Raw genomic sequence first — 15,849 nt, 5'->3', positions numbered from 1 at the left:
TGTATGTATGTATGTATGTATGTATGTATGTATGTATGTATGTGGTCCCCGGAAGTGAAAACGCCCCCACGAACAAAGTCGATTCCTCCTCACCCCTCCCTAGATAGATTTCAGCCACGGGAGCTCAGTTCCACGTCGACAGCTTGCAACCGAGGCGGAACTGTCCTAACTTTGACTAGAAGAAGCTGTTTAGTGGGAAGTATAGTAACTTGGGCGGGCAATCGCGAACTTCTTACTGTTCTGAAGATGGGGGAAGAATGTGATCAGTTACGAAAACACTTGAAAGAGAATGGTCAGGAGCATCTGATGAAATTTTATGACACGCTATCGCAGGATCAACAGTTGGCGTTTCTCCGCGACCTTCAAAGCATCGACTACGCGAAGATGAAACTCGCGTTCGAGAAGACGACGGCTGAGGCGACAACTCTACAAAAGAAGGACGAAAATTTGCGGCCAGTTCCTCCAGAGCAGGTTGGCAGTGTCATCGGAGCAGAAAACCAAAACAGTGTCGCCATCTGGAGAAATCAAGGACTGCAAGCAATAAGCGAAGGTAAAGTCGCTGTACTACTTCTTGCTGGTGGTCAAGGTACTCGGTTGGGAGTTAATTTTCCGAAGGGAAGGTACGATGTCGGTTTACCATCAGGGAAAACCCTCTATCAGCTGCAAGCTGAGAGGATCTTGAAACTGCAGGAGCTGGCTTACGAACACACTGGAGGTGGAGCTACGATTCCATGGTAAGTAAACCTCAGAAGTGCCTTTGATTTCTGTTACATTTGGACTGGCTTCCCCTTTTTACTGACTTCCCCTTTTACCCTTCCCCTTTTTACTGCTTAAAATATGTGATCGCCGTAGGATTTAGCTTATTTTTTTATGCTTTTGAAATTCTCAGAGAGGAAGCTAATTTTCCCTTCTCCGTGGCATCGCTAACGACAACTCCATGCAACTATGCGTGACCATAACAACAAGTTGAAAATGTAAATTTATCGCACTTTCTTTTGTGAACAACTATTGTCGCAAAGTCGCATATATTAAAAATTCCAAAGTGAGGAAACAACTGTGACATCGTCGAACCTCTTACTTTCTTGGAATGACAAATCAGCTCTAAGTATAAATCCATATGTAACGTTCTAGACAGGAATTTGCAACATTTTATTATGAATAATAAATCGATTTAGAAGTTTACGGAAATGTAAATTTCGCATCAGCTGATTAAACGGCTTTTGTCAATTTAAATTTGTTCTTTCCTTTGTTCCTGTTCCAAAATAATTGCGGCTCTTGCTCGGACATGTCGTTTCCGCGAAAAACCAGAAGTGTTTTGAACCTTTGGACCTTGTTGTGGGCGGTAGAGGGGGAGGGGCTGTCTTCACGTGACACGAAGGATGAAGTTTTCCGACCAAATCGGTTCTTTGATTATTTTCCCTTTTTTGGAAAGATTTCTTTTCATCTTTTTTTTGCCATTTTAACCTACTCCCGAACAAGGGTTAGGGGTAGGAGACCTTAATTTCCCACACACGAGATTACTGTGTGGTGGATGTCCTCTCCTGGGTGAGATGGGTGGGTGTTGCTCGGCATTGGCCCTGAAAAGCCCCTATGGGGAGTGGTCAATTAACCAATGTATGTATATATGTATTTATTGTTAGCATGTTTTCTATTGTTTTCTCTTATGCAATTACATTTTACTGTGTTCATTGTGATGAATGGGGTTATATTAAATGGAATTATTGACCTACCATTAATATTCGCCAGATTTTATTGGCTAGTTTCGTCAATCACGGGACAATTGTCATGCAACAATCCCTATCTGTCCTCCAATGACTTCTTCCAAAGATAAACAAACTTGTGTCATAGCGTTCTATGATGCTGTCTGGAGAATTACAAAAAAGTCAGCAAAATATGCTGTCATTGCAACGGAATGAAAACTAATGGAAGGATTGTGAAATAAATGAAACGCCTTGACTGGCTTTGTACCTTGGAGTAAAAGAAGAATTAAATCTGCCTAGCTTAAGATCATATTGATTTTATGAAATTAACGTTGAAGTATAACAGTTATGTAGATAAAAAAAATTTTCCTCTTTGAGACTTGAAACAAAATGTCATACACTAAATTTCATCCTTCCTCAGTAAATGATAATGATTATAAAACCAGATGAGTATTTGGAAATGAATAAAGGTGCATTAAAAGTATTTAGTGTTATATCATTATTGAATTTGAAAACAAAATTTTCTGGAATTTTTGCCAAGAATAACCTTTTGATGGTTAATTGCAATGAGTTGGTCTTACTAGTGGACCCTAGCTGAAATATATCATTTAATGTTCCGTCTGTGTCATGCGTTGTGATTGGCTCCTCCTCAGGGATTCTATTTAATCTTTTGACTCCCAGGAGCAATTATCATTGAAATCAATTCTCCTTGTGCAGAGATCAACATAGAGAGTATTCACACTGATATTAAGATATTAAGCATTAATTAAAAAACTCTGCTTTTCATTCCTAACATTCCAGGTACATCATGACCAGTGAACATACAATGGTTGACACAGCAGAGTACTTCCAGAATCACAAATATTTTGGACTCCAAGAAGATGACGTGATTCTCTTTGAGCAGCATACCCTTCCATGTTTCACCTTTGAAGGTAAAATCATTCTTGACCAACCTGGTAAAGTTTCCAGAGCTCCTGGAGGAAATGGGGGCTTGTATGAAGCTCTTCATGAGAATTGTCACATTGACAAGATGCGAGAACGTGGAATAGAGTATGTCCATGTCTATTGCGTTGATAATATCCTGGTCAAGATGGCTGATCCTGTTTTCATTGGATTTTGTATTGACAAGTCAGCAGAATGTGGTGCTAAGGTTGGTGTCCTGTGGTGAAGTTCTCTAATTTGCAACTCATTCCAAAATTTTCTAATATAAGCCTTTGCTAATTGTAGATCAGCTATAATTCCAATAGAATAAGAACCTTATGGTTTGATTAGATCATAGAAAATTGAGAAAATTTAGTTTACAAGGGTGAAACATATACACATTCATTTGGTGAAACACCATGAGAGAAATTTGTACAGCAGTCATTTCCCAGTTTTGGATGGAATTGAATGATTGTATAGTTTTCTAGTAACTTGCTTTGATGTGTGAATTTAATCACATTGAGAATTTGCTTAAAGGTTTGTACAAACTTTGTGGAACACTTGGGTCATTTTAACCGGTAGCTATCAAAAATATGACTTGATTAGATGTGATTACATGTATGTGGATACATATTTCTGTAATACATTTGTGATGTTTTTCCAAAAACTCTTTTGACAGGTTGTAGAGAAGAAAAGGCCCGAGGAGAGGGTAGGGGTAGTAGTCAAATGCAATGGGAAATATCAGGTGATTTGTCTTACTTGAAATAGCTTGTAATTAGCAATCTAGCTTACTTCCATTGATCATAGCTCATTGGGCTTCTCCGAGACCAAAAAGCTCCATTCAATTGAAAGGTAATTTGTATTGGTCAAATAAAATACTTTGAGACATGCATGGTTAACCACTTAGATGTACATATCTTAATGTACTTTGAGCTTGTGAGCTCTCGGATTGTCACAGTTTGATACATGCTAGTTTTTTGGAAGGCTGAGGGTGCTCTCAGTCTTACTAGTTCCTTCATTTTACTTTTTCCATTTTTATCAAGTATTTATTTGACCAATACATGATTTTTAGGAAAACTCCATCTACTAGGTACTTCATAGGGGCACTCCAAAGAGTAGGGCTCTGCATTTTATCATCTCCCAAGTAGAATAGTTACAGGGGCAGTCCTGCTAGATGGAGAAATGATTTATGTGTAACTTCTCTTGGGAGTGGAAGAGCTGATCAACTGAGAGCTAAAATATGTAAATTGCACAATCCTCTTTCCTGCCATAGCAAAATTTTACATGCAGTTGCAAATGGGGACAAAGGCCATTTGAAAATTATTTATGATTCCACTTTTGTTAATTAAAAATTAAACTTTTCAGGTTGCAGAGTACAGTGAAATCTCTGAAGAGCTGCAGAAGAAAAGGGACCCTGATGGAAAACTTACTTTTCGTGAAGGAAACATTTGCAACCACTTCTTTACCATTGACTTTTTGGAAAAAATTGTCAAGTAAGTGTTTTTAAAACTTTGAGACATACTGTATAGTGTAAATTTCATTGGAAAAAAAGCAATATTTAACAAACTGAGCACTGACTGGTATATATATGAGACAAGATTAATTTAAAGTTTATCTTGCCTATAGCTGGCATTCATTCCTTTGTACTATTCATTTATTTTAATTTGTAAATTTAGAGAGCTTGAGCCATCGCTAAAATATCACATTGCTGAGAAGAAGATTCCATATGTTAATGACAGTAGGAAACGGTATGTACATCTTTATTGCTGACTTTGATGATCTTTCAATTTGTGAGTGCACTCTTGTTCTCAATAAGGAAATAAAAGTCTCCACATTGTCTTTCATGATATCTTTTGTTCGTGTTTTGCAAGTGTATTGTCAAAGGATGTTAATTAGCCTTCATATTATAACAGACTCCAGTCTGGGCAGCCTCCTCAGTTGAATAGTTTTTTGTTTGCACATAGAAATAAAGAAGGTCACAGAACTGTGAAAGGGAGAGGCAGATTACTGTTTATCTGCCACCCAAAACTGCTATGACTGCAGTCTCTTATATATGAGCCACGTACTGGGGTTAGGGGACAAATCACAAAGTTTTACTTTTAATCAAGAACATGATTTTTTTTTTGCTGTTTGTGGACTACTAGTCGAGGGAAATTTTTTATCCTAATTTTGCTCAAGTGTTTTACATACTGATCATTACCATACCAGTATATTAATTGTTAAAAATGTGTTCTTCATATTTTTATTTCAGGATTGAGCCTGATAAACCCAGTGGAATAAAACTGGAGAAGTTTGTCTTTGATGTTTTTGAATTTGCAGAGTAAGCTGACTTCATTTTATTGAAGTTAGTACATCTAGCAACCTATACTGTGACAACAATTTTCACCATTGGATTATAAAGTTAACCGAAAAAATTCAATGAAATATTGAAATTGTAAAAATGTACGTCTTACACGTAGTTCTTCAAAATGGAAACTTGAGCTTGTGTCTATTTGGAACTGAAAGGGCAGGGCAGAGGACAGCTTTCCTAAGTAAAGTCTACAGCTTGACTCTACACTTCATTTGCTACACATCTTCACCCTATAGATTCACTGTAATTGCATTCTATCATGTAAATGCACATCTTTTAACGTCGAATCAGCAAATTGAAAACTGCCCTTATGCCAGTAAAACTGATGGTCAGTTACAGGAGGATTTTTACAATATTAAATGTGTAACATGGACTAAATGAATCAATCAGTGACAGTCTCACAGCAATTATGAAAAATTATGTGTATAGTCAAGAATTGTAACAGTATCTGATTGTGCAATTATGTAATGTAAGATACTTTCTATGTCATGCGTTGATTACATAACATGGACATCAACATGTGCAGTATCTTTCCTGCCATCTTCTTTTGTGTTACTAGTCCTCGAATAAACGACTAGAAAAAAAAAAAAAAACAGCGCAACACTTTACAAGAATGACTCCTCCTCTCCTTGTGTCAGGACTAGGAATCTTAGCGAGGAAAATTTTATTGTCTCTCTTGTGTGTAAACCATCACATCAGAGTTTTTCGATGAAGTCAGACAATCAATTCAGTTTGGTTTGTTTATATACTGGCGTATCTACATTTACCACTAAACAAGGAGCACTCAGAAAATGTCCAATAGCCATAGTTGCCCCACTGTTTTAAATTAATATTTGTGCTCTGTTCAAATGACGTACAATTTGTATCTTTGATGAAGAATTTAAAAGTTTAATGATTCAACCTGTTTACTTCCTATTTCAGAAAATTTGCTGTCTTAGAAGTTGCCAGAGAAGACGAATTCTCTCCTCTCAAAAATAAGAAAGGTTCACAAACAGACAGCCCAGAAACAGCTTTAAGGGACTTGCTAAATTTGCATCATAAGTACATAATCAAAGCTGGGGGAACATTTGCTGACAGCACAAAGTGAGTAGTCGAACTACTCTTGTTTATCAAAATCAGGACTCCGATGCTCGTGGCTATTGATAGTTCCTGTGGGTCAAAATGACAAGTAGGGTTTTAAGGAACCTGAGAAAAATGTGATTTCTCTTTCAGTTGAAATCATTTTGTATCAATTGAATAGAATTGGGAAGGCGCTCTGTCTAATGTCAAATTTATTTTTGTTTGTCTTGATGATAACCCAATGGAGAGTCTAAGCAGATTAAGTGATGAGATGAACACTGCTTGGCTGCAAAGGAAGACCAAGTGTTAAATGCTCCTCGCTGTAGAGGCTTTAATAAGCTTGAGAAAATATTAGTAGACCTGATATTTCTCAAGACAATTGTTGTATGGAAGATAAGTGTATTAAAAAATTGCATGAATGGAAATTTTAAGGGTTTTTGTTCCCCCTTCATCCTCACAAAGCATTTAGTTTATTCGCTGTATCATTTTGGTTTTAATGCCTGTTTGATATTTATTTTTTCATTTCAGAGACGGTTCTTCACTTTGTGAAATATCTCCCCTTCTCTCTTATGCCGGAGAGGTAACTAATACACTCTTACTGATAATAACAATCACAGAACAGCAGAAATTCTGTAAATTTCTGGAAACGATGTTACAGCACAGTGGAATTCAAACTATTTTTGTTTTTATGTTTCCAAGAGGGTAGGTTTTTCAAGGACAGAAAATGTCACATGACAATGCCTTCTTTGCTAACAAAAGTTACAGTAAGATGTAATTACTTAACATGAGTATTTTGATGCTGATAATAATTATTGTTAACACCATTTATAATTCTATGTTTGAATTTTCCTTTCTTAGACGAATTTTTTAGCCTTGTGCTAGACTTCATAATATGAGCATAAACCAGTCTTGGAGAGTATAATTTTAGTATTCAAAAAGACATCATTGCATTGAAAAAATTAAGAATTCTTAGCTATGGAACAATTAAAAATGCTGTAAAGTTAACAAGGAGCGATACACGTATTACAGGTGGTGCAAGCATATCTATTGTGGCTGTTATTGTTGTTGTTGTCATTGTTTGGGGAAACATTTAAAGAGAATATTACTCAAAGTATTGATAGAAGCCATTACTGCAAAGCAGTTAATTGAAGAAAAATCATTGTTTTTGTCAGGGATTGGAAGAAGTAGTGAAAGGCAAGCAGTTCTCAGCAACAAAGACTATTCATCTGAAAGCTGAGAGTGAGGAAGGAAAAAATGGAGAGCTACCATGCAAGAACGTCAAGGAGGGTTAAAAATATATGCTGGTCATAGGAATCTTTCAATTGCTGAAAAATTTTATTTTCATTTCATTATAGTTACAGGGGTTTCATTAAGGGCCTGGGCACCAGACAAATTGACCAGTTGTGAGAAGGTTTTTGCCCACCTGGTTTGACCATCTGTAGGAAAGTTTATCTTATAACGAAGTTCAGTTCAAAAAGTTTTGCCCGCCTTTGAGTTTTGCCCTCCTGCTGAGAACGTTAATGAAACCCCTGCAGTTATTAGAAGTGATCGACTGGTTAGGAAATTCGACAGATTTACTTTTTGTACACTGCAGGTTCTTGTTTGGGCCTCCAGGTTTTTTTTTTGTTCCATAGCAATTCACTCATCTTGAACTAACTGACGTAAAGAGGCTGTCAGTAAATTTACTGAGGCACAATGTGTGAACACCTATAAACAAGAGACTGTTAACTCCAATACAGCTTTCAACGTTAACTAAAGCAATGTTATTGTCATCTTTAATTTTTGCCGGCTTTCCTAACCAGTTAACTCATATAACTATGGTTCTATTTAGTTAGGAAAATAATGGTATGTTATAAATATAATGCTGATATAAAAATGTACTGTAGCTTCAATTCTGAAGGAAATGTTATTGTAATTCAAATCTTTATTGTTATCATATGACCTGTCCAGTCCCATGCATGCAATCTCCTAGGAAACCATTATGATAGTGAGCCACTCCAGAAAGAGCTGTTCGGCCTCACGTGCCTTTGTAGCAAAAAGCTAGAGGAAAAAAAAAGAGTTTAAAAAATGTCATGTCACTAGATCAAGTGTGTGTATTTATGGTTCTGACCAGAGAAGACAATGGAAAAGTTTTTATTGTTGAATGCTTTTTGTGGTTGTTCTGCAAGTGCCCATCTATTGCATACTAGCTAGGTTGAAATGAAATTTTTGATATTTAGTGGTCATATGATAAAATGCTTATTGACTGAATTTGGTTGGGCCAGACTGAAAAATACTTGGTTCTCATTCATGGGGTATGGACTAAGCACACCTTGAGCCAAATATTCTCCCATGTGGCCCTCCCACCCAGTCGATAAATACATATTATTATTGTCATTGTTATTATCAACATTATCACTATCATTATCATTTATTGTCTGTTATTTTCATCATCATTATCATTATTGGTCATTTCCATGTCATCATCATTATTAATGTCATTGTCATTGGCATTACCATCATCTTTATTATTATTATAATTGTTATTGCTATCATTATTATTATCATCATATGTTATATAAATGTTATCATTATTGTTGTTTCTAAGTCAGAAAATATGAAACATTTTGGGAAGGGTTAGGAAGGAGGGCTTTTAGGTGGGTGTATCAGAATATTTCACCATGCTGGAAGTTGAGTGGAAATGCACGCACACTCATGCAGCACTTGGTCAACCAATCAGATTCGAAATAAAAGCCTCGATTTTAACTTACGTTTGGCGTTTAAAAAAAGATGTTTCTTGCTTATTTTTTTTTCCTCTGATTTGATTGTGGGAAACATTCGGGAATGGGATTTAAAAAGACGAAGATTTTATATTCTTTTTTTCTTCAAGTTAAAGGAAATATTCGCACATGCCAAATTTCTCCGCAAACATGAACATCAAAACAGAACTAACTCTGATCAAAAATGTGCCTTTACGTACTTGACTTTTAGATGGATGAAAATCTAACTTTGGCACCAGTTTTTTACAAGGCCTGTGCTTCATGTATAACTTTTTGCATATCAGATGGAAGTGATCCAAAATTAGTAGTTCTGAATATGTACTTTAGTGTCTGAATGACAAGTGTCATTGATAGAGCAGTTTTCACTTGAATGTCGAAAGCAAACCGGGGTTGCACTGATTTTGCTTTAATTCGCTCTTTGATTGGTCTAGAAAACTCGCGCCATTCTCTCAACCAATCAAATGCAAAACTAAAACCCACCATGACTTGATCGCTGGCGTTTTGCCGCGCTTTAGGCACTTTGGTTGGATTTGCCTAGAGTTTTTCATCGGCTCTTTGGGATATTTTCCTTTCTTCTGATTGTTTTACGACATTCATTCGAAAAAAGCTCTATTGCAATGGTATCAGAACTAAAGTGGAACACATCAAGAACATTAATTTGCATGCTAAACCCTCTAGATAGAAGAAATAATTATAACTTTGGCACTTAATTGTTTCTGTATTCTTTGAAAACTATGAGGTGGTGATCCGTAAATGCTGATCGAAATAGGCATTTAAGTTTCAGATCGACTTTTAATAGGATTTAAAATTAATATCGTAACATCTGGATGTGAAGGAGGTTAACAAGACTCTTTCTACTTTCCGTTTAATACAAGGTGCTGTACTGATCCTGAACACTGGCGCCACTCTCCGCCAGCTCGACTCATCGGAACCAAATTATTACAACCAATCAGTAATCTATCACCCGACTTTTCTCGCACGGTAGACAGTTAACTCGATTTTACTTTCGTTTGAATAAAATGGGTAAGTTTCTAAACAAACTGTGGTTCTGCGTCGTTGGGGGTATTACAAGATAATCTGGTTTATCGACCAAGTTGATAATGTAAATTGAGAAGAGCTTTTAGAAGTGACGTTTCGAGCGTTGGCCCTTCCTTACTTTGTATGCTCTAAATTGCCTCCCCTGATTTTTTTTCCTTTGGTTAGATGGCCCATTGCGATAATTTTGGGTTTGGTTTACATCCATAGATTGGAATATGCTCTAGGAGAGGTGTTCGTCGTACACAGTCTCATTTTATAATAAATATGGGGGGAGGGGGGCAAAATAGGTAACATTGGTATGCATATTCTCTATTATCAAACCATTGCTTTGAGTTTTGAATCTTATCGTTCTAGGAAATAGCGGAAGAGGCAAAGGACTTTAAGACACACTCTTTATTTAGAAAATTTCCTCTTTATTCTCCATGGTGCTCCCTAAAGATTTCCTATGGTTCTGACAAGGAGAATTTGTGTAGTGATCAAGAGATTACGTAGCTGGCGTTTATTTCTTTTCTTGTCGTGACGTCAATGTTTGATTCAGTTGTGACACCTTGAATAAATAACAAGTTGTCCCCTCTTAGGGTGTTACAGCGGGGGTGTAGTTTAGGTCCGCTCAATAAGAGTTTCGCCGTCATTAAAAGGCTAGGATTTCTTTTTAAATTATATTCCTATGGTAAAGGCAAGCGAAGTCTCAAATTTTGTCTTCAAATGTAGGAAAAATGGTTTCCTCATTTAACCAGGTACGGCAATTTTGAATTGGTGGAATAGTTGGTAAATATTGTTTTCATGCACAGAGTTTAATTAGTGATATGGACAAATGACTTTAACATACTGATACACGATGAGAATAAATTGAAAGGATTCAAGTTTCAAACTAGGTAGCCTTTCATGTCGGGAAAGAGGCAGGAGCGCAGGATAGTCCGGCTAGCTCGTTGACAACGGTACAAGCATTTTCTTTCAGCTAGGCGAGCGAAAGACGCGCTTGCCTTCTCTCACCTGAAAAACGCCAAAAAAATTATAATGATTAATAAAAAAGACGCTTTTTCTTCAGCGTAACACGGCTGCGTGCATCAAGTGTTGGGACACATGATCGATAAGAAGCTTTTTAGCAAGGAAAACCATTAATCTAATTTACATTGACGAGAAAGATGGTAAACATGTAGTTTGATTGTAGAATTTTGAAAAATGTCAGATTTTTTTCACGGAAGTCGGCTATGAAATAAATGCGGGTTTACCAGAAGGACTCGCCTTTGCCATTTGCAATGTTGATACACGTACGTGACGACCCTTAGTCTGAATTTCAGCCGTCTCTTCCTTTTACCCCAAGGGGGACGCGGGAGTCTCTCTCCCGCGCCCCCTTGGGGTAAAGGGAGGAGACGGCTGAAATTCAGACTAGACGACCCTTTATATCACTTTAAATCCCAAATAGCTTGCATGACGTGCATTTTTCCTCATAAGTCCCTCAGGGAACTCCTGAGGGGCAGTTTTTCTTCCACCTAGTCTCATCTCTACTAATTTTCTGGTTCCTCACGTGACAGAGCTGAATTATGATTATGAAATGCTACGTCAGAGGGTATGCGGTCTATTACGCGAGCTCAAGTGTCCTAGGTCTAAATTTTAGCGAAATTAGCGGAAAATAATAAGCGTGACTTTTAAAACCGAGGAACTCTGTTTTCGTCGAAGGCACTTCCTATTTCGGAAGGTTTTAAGAGCGAATGTTACCGACGGTCAAACATTTGGTGGCAACAGCCAAAAAATTCGATTCGGCTAGGCCTTATGTTGAAACAAAGCACTACATACTTCGTTTGGCTGAATATCGATTTATTTTCGAGAAAATCGATAATAACTGAAGTTCGACCAAATGCCGCTTTTGAAGCTCAAAATTTCAGACGAATCTCGTAGCGTCGCGTCACGAATTAAAAACACTTGGACCGATAAAAACTACCAAATCTTGTAAAACAACATCAATACGTATGTTGACAGCAATTTGAGCAATTCTTGATCGTTTATTTACACAATCTAATTGAATTCGACCGACCTTCTTCTAACAAGATTAAAAATAGGTCAAAAGTAGCCTGTTATTTAACTATGTGCTATATACAAAATAATCGACTGAAAATCTGGCTTTTGGAAGGCGAAGTGTGGTTCTTTTCGATCTCCAAAGGATTTTTTGGGGAAATGATTCAGTGCGATTTAATCAAATTTTAAAGTTGCATAAAGTGAGGTGATTTGACGGTGCCGTCAGTCATTCGAAAATGTACACATTCACACGCAAACTCGATTGTTCCGCATATTACAGTCCAATCTACAGCTTATTTAATATCATATCATCTTGCCGTCCATATTGCTGTATCACAAAAGGGGATTGCAGTCCTAAAATTGTTGCATTGCTCCTTCAATAGCAATAGAACTTGGCAGATAGTCAACACATCCTGATAATGGTTGTTTACAAAGCGTAGCTCGGGGTTTCTCTATTCGCATTTCGTTGAACTACTTCGCGTAAGAGATCTTTGTTAAGTTGTAAGTTTACAGCCGAACCGTGAACCAAAGCGGAATGTTGCTAGTTCAGGGCATGTTTCTCGCGAGCAGAATAACAAATTATAACATAACCAAAGTAAAGCGCACGCTCTGATTGGTCAATTTAGCGTCCCCCATTTGCACATGGGTGTACGCTGCTGACGTGAGCAAATGCAAAGACTATTTTTCCGCGCGCGCTTGTTTTTTCTGGTCGCGTAAGATTTGTTAAATAAAAGGGAACTCTTTAGCTACAATGAATCAATGTTATGTTATAAAACAAATGGTAAACACCACAGCGTACACTATTGAGTTATGGATGCACTTGGGAGGTTTGCTAAGCACTCAAGAAGCTAGAGTCGCTCTCGGCTACGCCTAGAGCGACTCTTACGCTTCTTTCGTGCTTAGCAACCTCCCGCGTGCATCCATAACTCAATAGTGTACGCTGTGGTGTTTACCATTTGTTAAATGAGGTCTACTGAAATAAAACGAAAAAAAAAAAAGAAAAAAGATTGGACTATGAAGCACTTGGCTGCAGGAACTAAGGTCGTGTGTTACATATACGAAACAGGAGCAAACAATTATTTAACTGCGATCATAGTCTAATGTATCATAATTGAATGTTTCATGGTATGTACTTCGGGGGATAAAGCTCATTTTAGGGCAAAAAAAGAGCGAAAGATCTGCAAAGGGCATAGCCCATCATACATTATTGCAGATGTGCGACAAATAAAAATGTAGTGTTTGAACATTTGTTTATTTAAAGGAAGTTTTATAAGGGTCAAACCTGGAAAACCACAACTTTCGCTGAAATGTTTGTAAAAGCCAACGTTCAACAGCTTTATATTTATACTACTTCTTCTCCAGAGGCTACTGTGCCTTGACCCAGGTAGCACGTTCACATTTTTCACACCCACCTTTTCCCGGCAGCGGTCCAAAAAAAAAGCTCACATCTGGAAATAAAACCATTTCTGCGTATCTCGGAACTCAAGAAACGCTTCGAGTAATCACTGCACCAGCTGACACAACAGACTCGTGTGCGAGTCGGTTTACCTACATCAAATACTTGCATTTTAAAAACAGTGGCTTTAAAAAATCAACTCAACTAGTTAGTTATTTAGTGTTCTTGCCCAAGAAGGTAGCCAAGTAGTGATCTATCCCCCTCAAATATGGTCGGGTCCAAAGCCATCAATGCATTATATGGCGAAATATTATAGAGCGTGGCTGATGCGTCATGAAAAATTTAACATAAGCCTGTTGTCTGGTCAGACCAGAATAATCACGCCCATCGGGAAAAGATTGACATCTAGTTTTAACCACAAAAAAGAAAGTAAACAAACATGTTGTGCCTATCTCCTTAAATCCTTTCTTCCAAGATAATAAATTTAAGAAGTGAATGACTACTTCTTACAGAAGTCCAAAGCCAATCAATGCATCATATGGCGATATATTATTGAGCATGGCTTGATATATCAGAAGGAACTCTGCGCCTTGAACTAGAGCCTCTCGTTCACCCCAAACCAAGCTTTGCACTGAGCGAAGGACAAATTGTCATGGAATGTATGTCAGCAGGAGGAGAGAATATGGCTGCTCGGCTAAGAACTAGGTCAACTTCGTCTTTTGGCCCGGAAAAACCGAGACTAGCGGAATTGCTCTCAATCCGCCTTGAACAGGCAAGAAGAGGATTACTGTTTCCCGTTTTCTGGATCGTCTGTCGAAGTCACAGTGTACTCTTACTATAGTTTTGAACGAGCAGCAGATATTCTTATGGGGAGAACGACGCGCAATGCTGTTGCAGAGTTCACATCTTTTCTCTGCAATTCATTTTATTAATAAACGAAAATGCTAGTTTCGAGGTAATTTCTGTAACTGATTAATCAAACATTAAAATAGTAGGGAAGAGGAAACAAATACGATTCAATTTTTCAGCGTCTTAAAAAATACTTGTAAATCATTTAAAATCCTTACCTCTACTCGAGGCAATTGTCATCTCGACCGGTTCCTTCTTACACAAAGTAAGCACCAAGTGTTTCTATAGATACTCAGTGTGGTTTCAGCGATTGACGGATAAAAACATCCCTCTAAATTTCAGTTAGTAGGTTTGACTGTAACTCATTTTGAATATTACATACCGACAACGGTAGAAAATTTAGTAAGAGTGCAGGGAAGTTGAAAACTATCAACAGTAAAATACAGTAGTATTGTAGAAAGCAGAAGTTTTAATCACCGAACTAGGTTTATCTTTCGTTCTTTTTGTCCTAAAATGAGCTTTATCAACCTAAACAATAATTTACAAAATAAAAATATGAACTCAATAAGGATCGGAGTTAAATAATTGTTTGCTCCTGTTTCCTTTATGTAACACTCGACCTTAGTTCCTGTAGCCACGTGCTTCACAGTCCAAAGTTGTATTTTTGCGGAGTTGTCGATTTCTGTGGACCCTAATTTTGAATTAGTTAGCGTTATTCCGCACACGAGAAACATGTTTCTGAACTGGCAACATTTCGCCAACATTTTGTTCGCGGCTTAGTTAAAGACTTATATTTAAACAAAGATCTCTCACGTGAAGTAATTACAGCCTCCTTTTCAACGAAATGGAAAGAGAGAAACCCTGACGAGATACCCTTTATAAACAATCATTGTCAATTAACAAAGTTGAAATGATAAATTGGCCACCGTAACGATTATAAAAGCTGACGTTTCGCGCGTTAGCCCTTCGTCGGAGCGAATATAGAGGAATTGTGGGTTGTGTGTGCTTTTAAAGGCAGAAAATGGAGCTACGTTATTGGTGGGAACATGGCAACGAGAAAAACAAGAATAAATTAGTGAAATGAAAAGCGTTCGTTGATCCCTGTGGGGATCAAGAGGTGTTGACTATCCTGCCAAGTTACAACGCTATTATGTAGGAGCAATTCAATAATTTCAGGACTGTAATCCCCTTTTGTGGTACAGCAATATGGACGGTAAGATGATATTATATTAAATAAGCTGTAGATTGGATGTAAAATGCGAAACAATCGAGTTTGCGTGTGAATGTGTACATTTTCGAATGACTGACGGCATCGTAAAATCAGCTCATTTTATGGAACTTTAAAATTTGATTAAATCGCACTGAATTATTTCCCAAAATATCCTTTGGAGATCGAAAAGAACCACACTTCGCCTTACAAAAGCCAGATTTTCAGTGGATTATTTTGTATAGCACATAGTTGAATAACAGGTTACTTTTGACCTATTTTTAATCTTGTTAGAAGAAGGTCAGATAAATTCAATTACGTTGTGTAAGGGAAGGTACTTTTTTTATTGGGGGGGGGGGGGGTGGGCGGGGTATTTTAGAAACTTTTTGCCAAAAAAGTCGTGGCCCTCCCACTTTCCAGATTGGATTAATGCATGACCCTTCATAAATGCCTAAACAAAAGGGATCTGACCCTTCCCCCACCTTCTCCAAGACAAAAACAACCGGAAATGAAAATAACTGACTGGAAGTGTTGATAACATAACCGTGTCTGCA

General features: G+C 37.4%; 1 protein-coding gene across 1 annotated transcript; it reads left to right on the top strand.

The window, feature by feature from the left end:
* Window positions 1-146: 146 nt before the first annotated feature.
* On the top strand, window positions 147-8,779 carry LOC111333430 (UDP-N-acetylhexosamine pyrophosphorylase). Its single transcript, XM_022939000.2, has 9 exons — window positions 147-734; window positions 2,502-2,850; window positions 3,301-3,366; window positions 3,987-4,114; window positions 4,298-4,369; window positions 4,873-4,941; window positions 5,893-6,054; window positions 6,559-6,610; window positions 7,203-8,779. The coding sequence occupies exons 1-9, from the start codon at window positions 247-249 to the stop codon at window positions 7,320-7,322; spliced, it is 1,506 nt and encodes a 501-aa protein (XP_022794735.2). The 5' UTR covers window positions 147-246; the 3' UTR covers window positions 7,323-8,779.
* The last annotated feature ends 7,070 nt before the right edge of the window (window positions 8,780-15,849 follow it).

Source organism: Stylophora pistillata, chromosome 3 (assembly GCF_964205215.1).
Source record: "Stylophora pistillata chromosome 3, jaStyPist1.2, whole genome shotgun sequence".
NCBI lineage: Eukaryota > Metazoa > Cnidaria > Anthozoa > Scleractinia > Pocilloporidae > Stylophora > Stylophora pistillata.
Note: the sequence above shows the minus strand (reverse complement) of the source record. Positions and strands in the feature narration are given on the sequence as shown.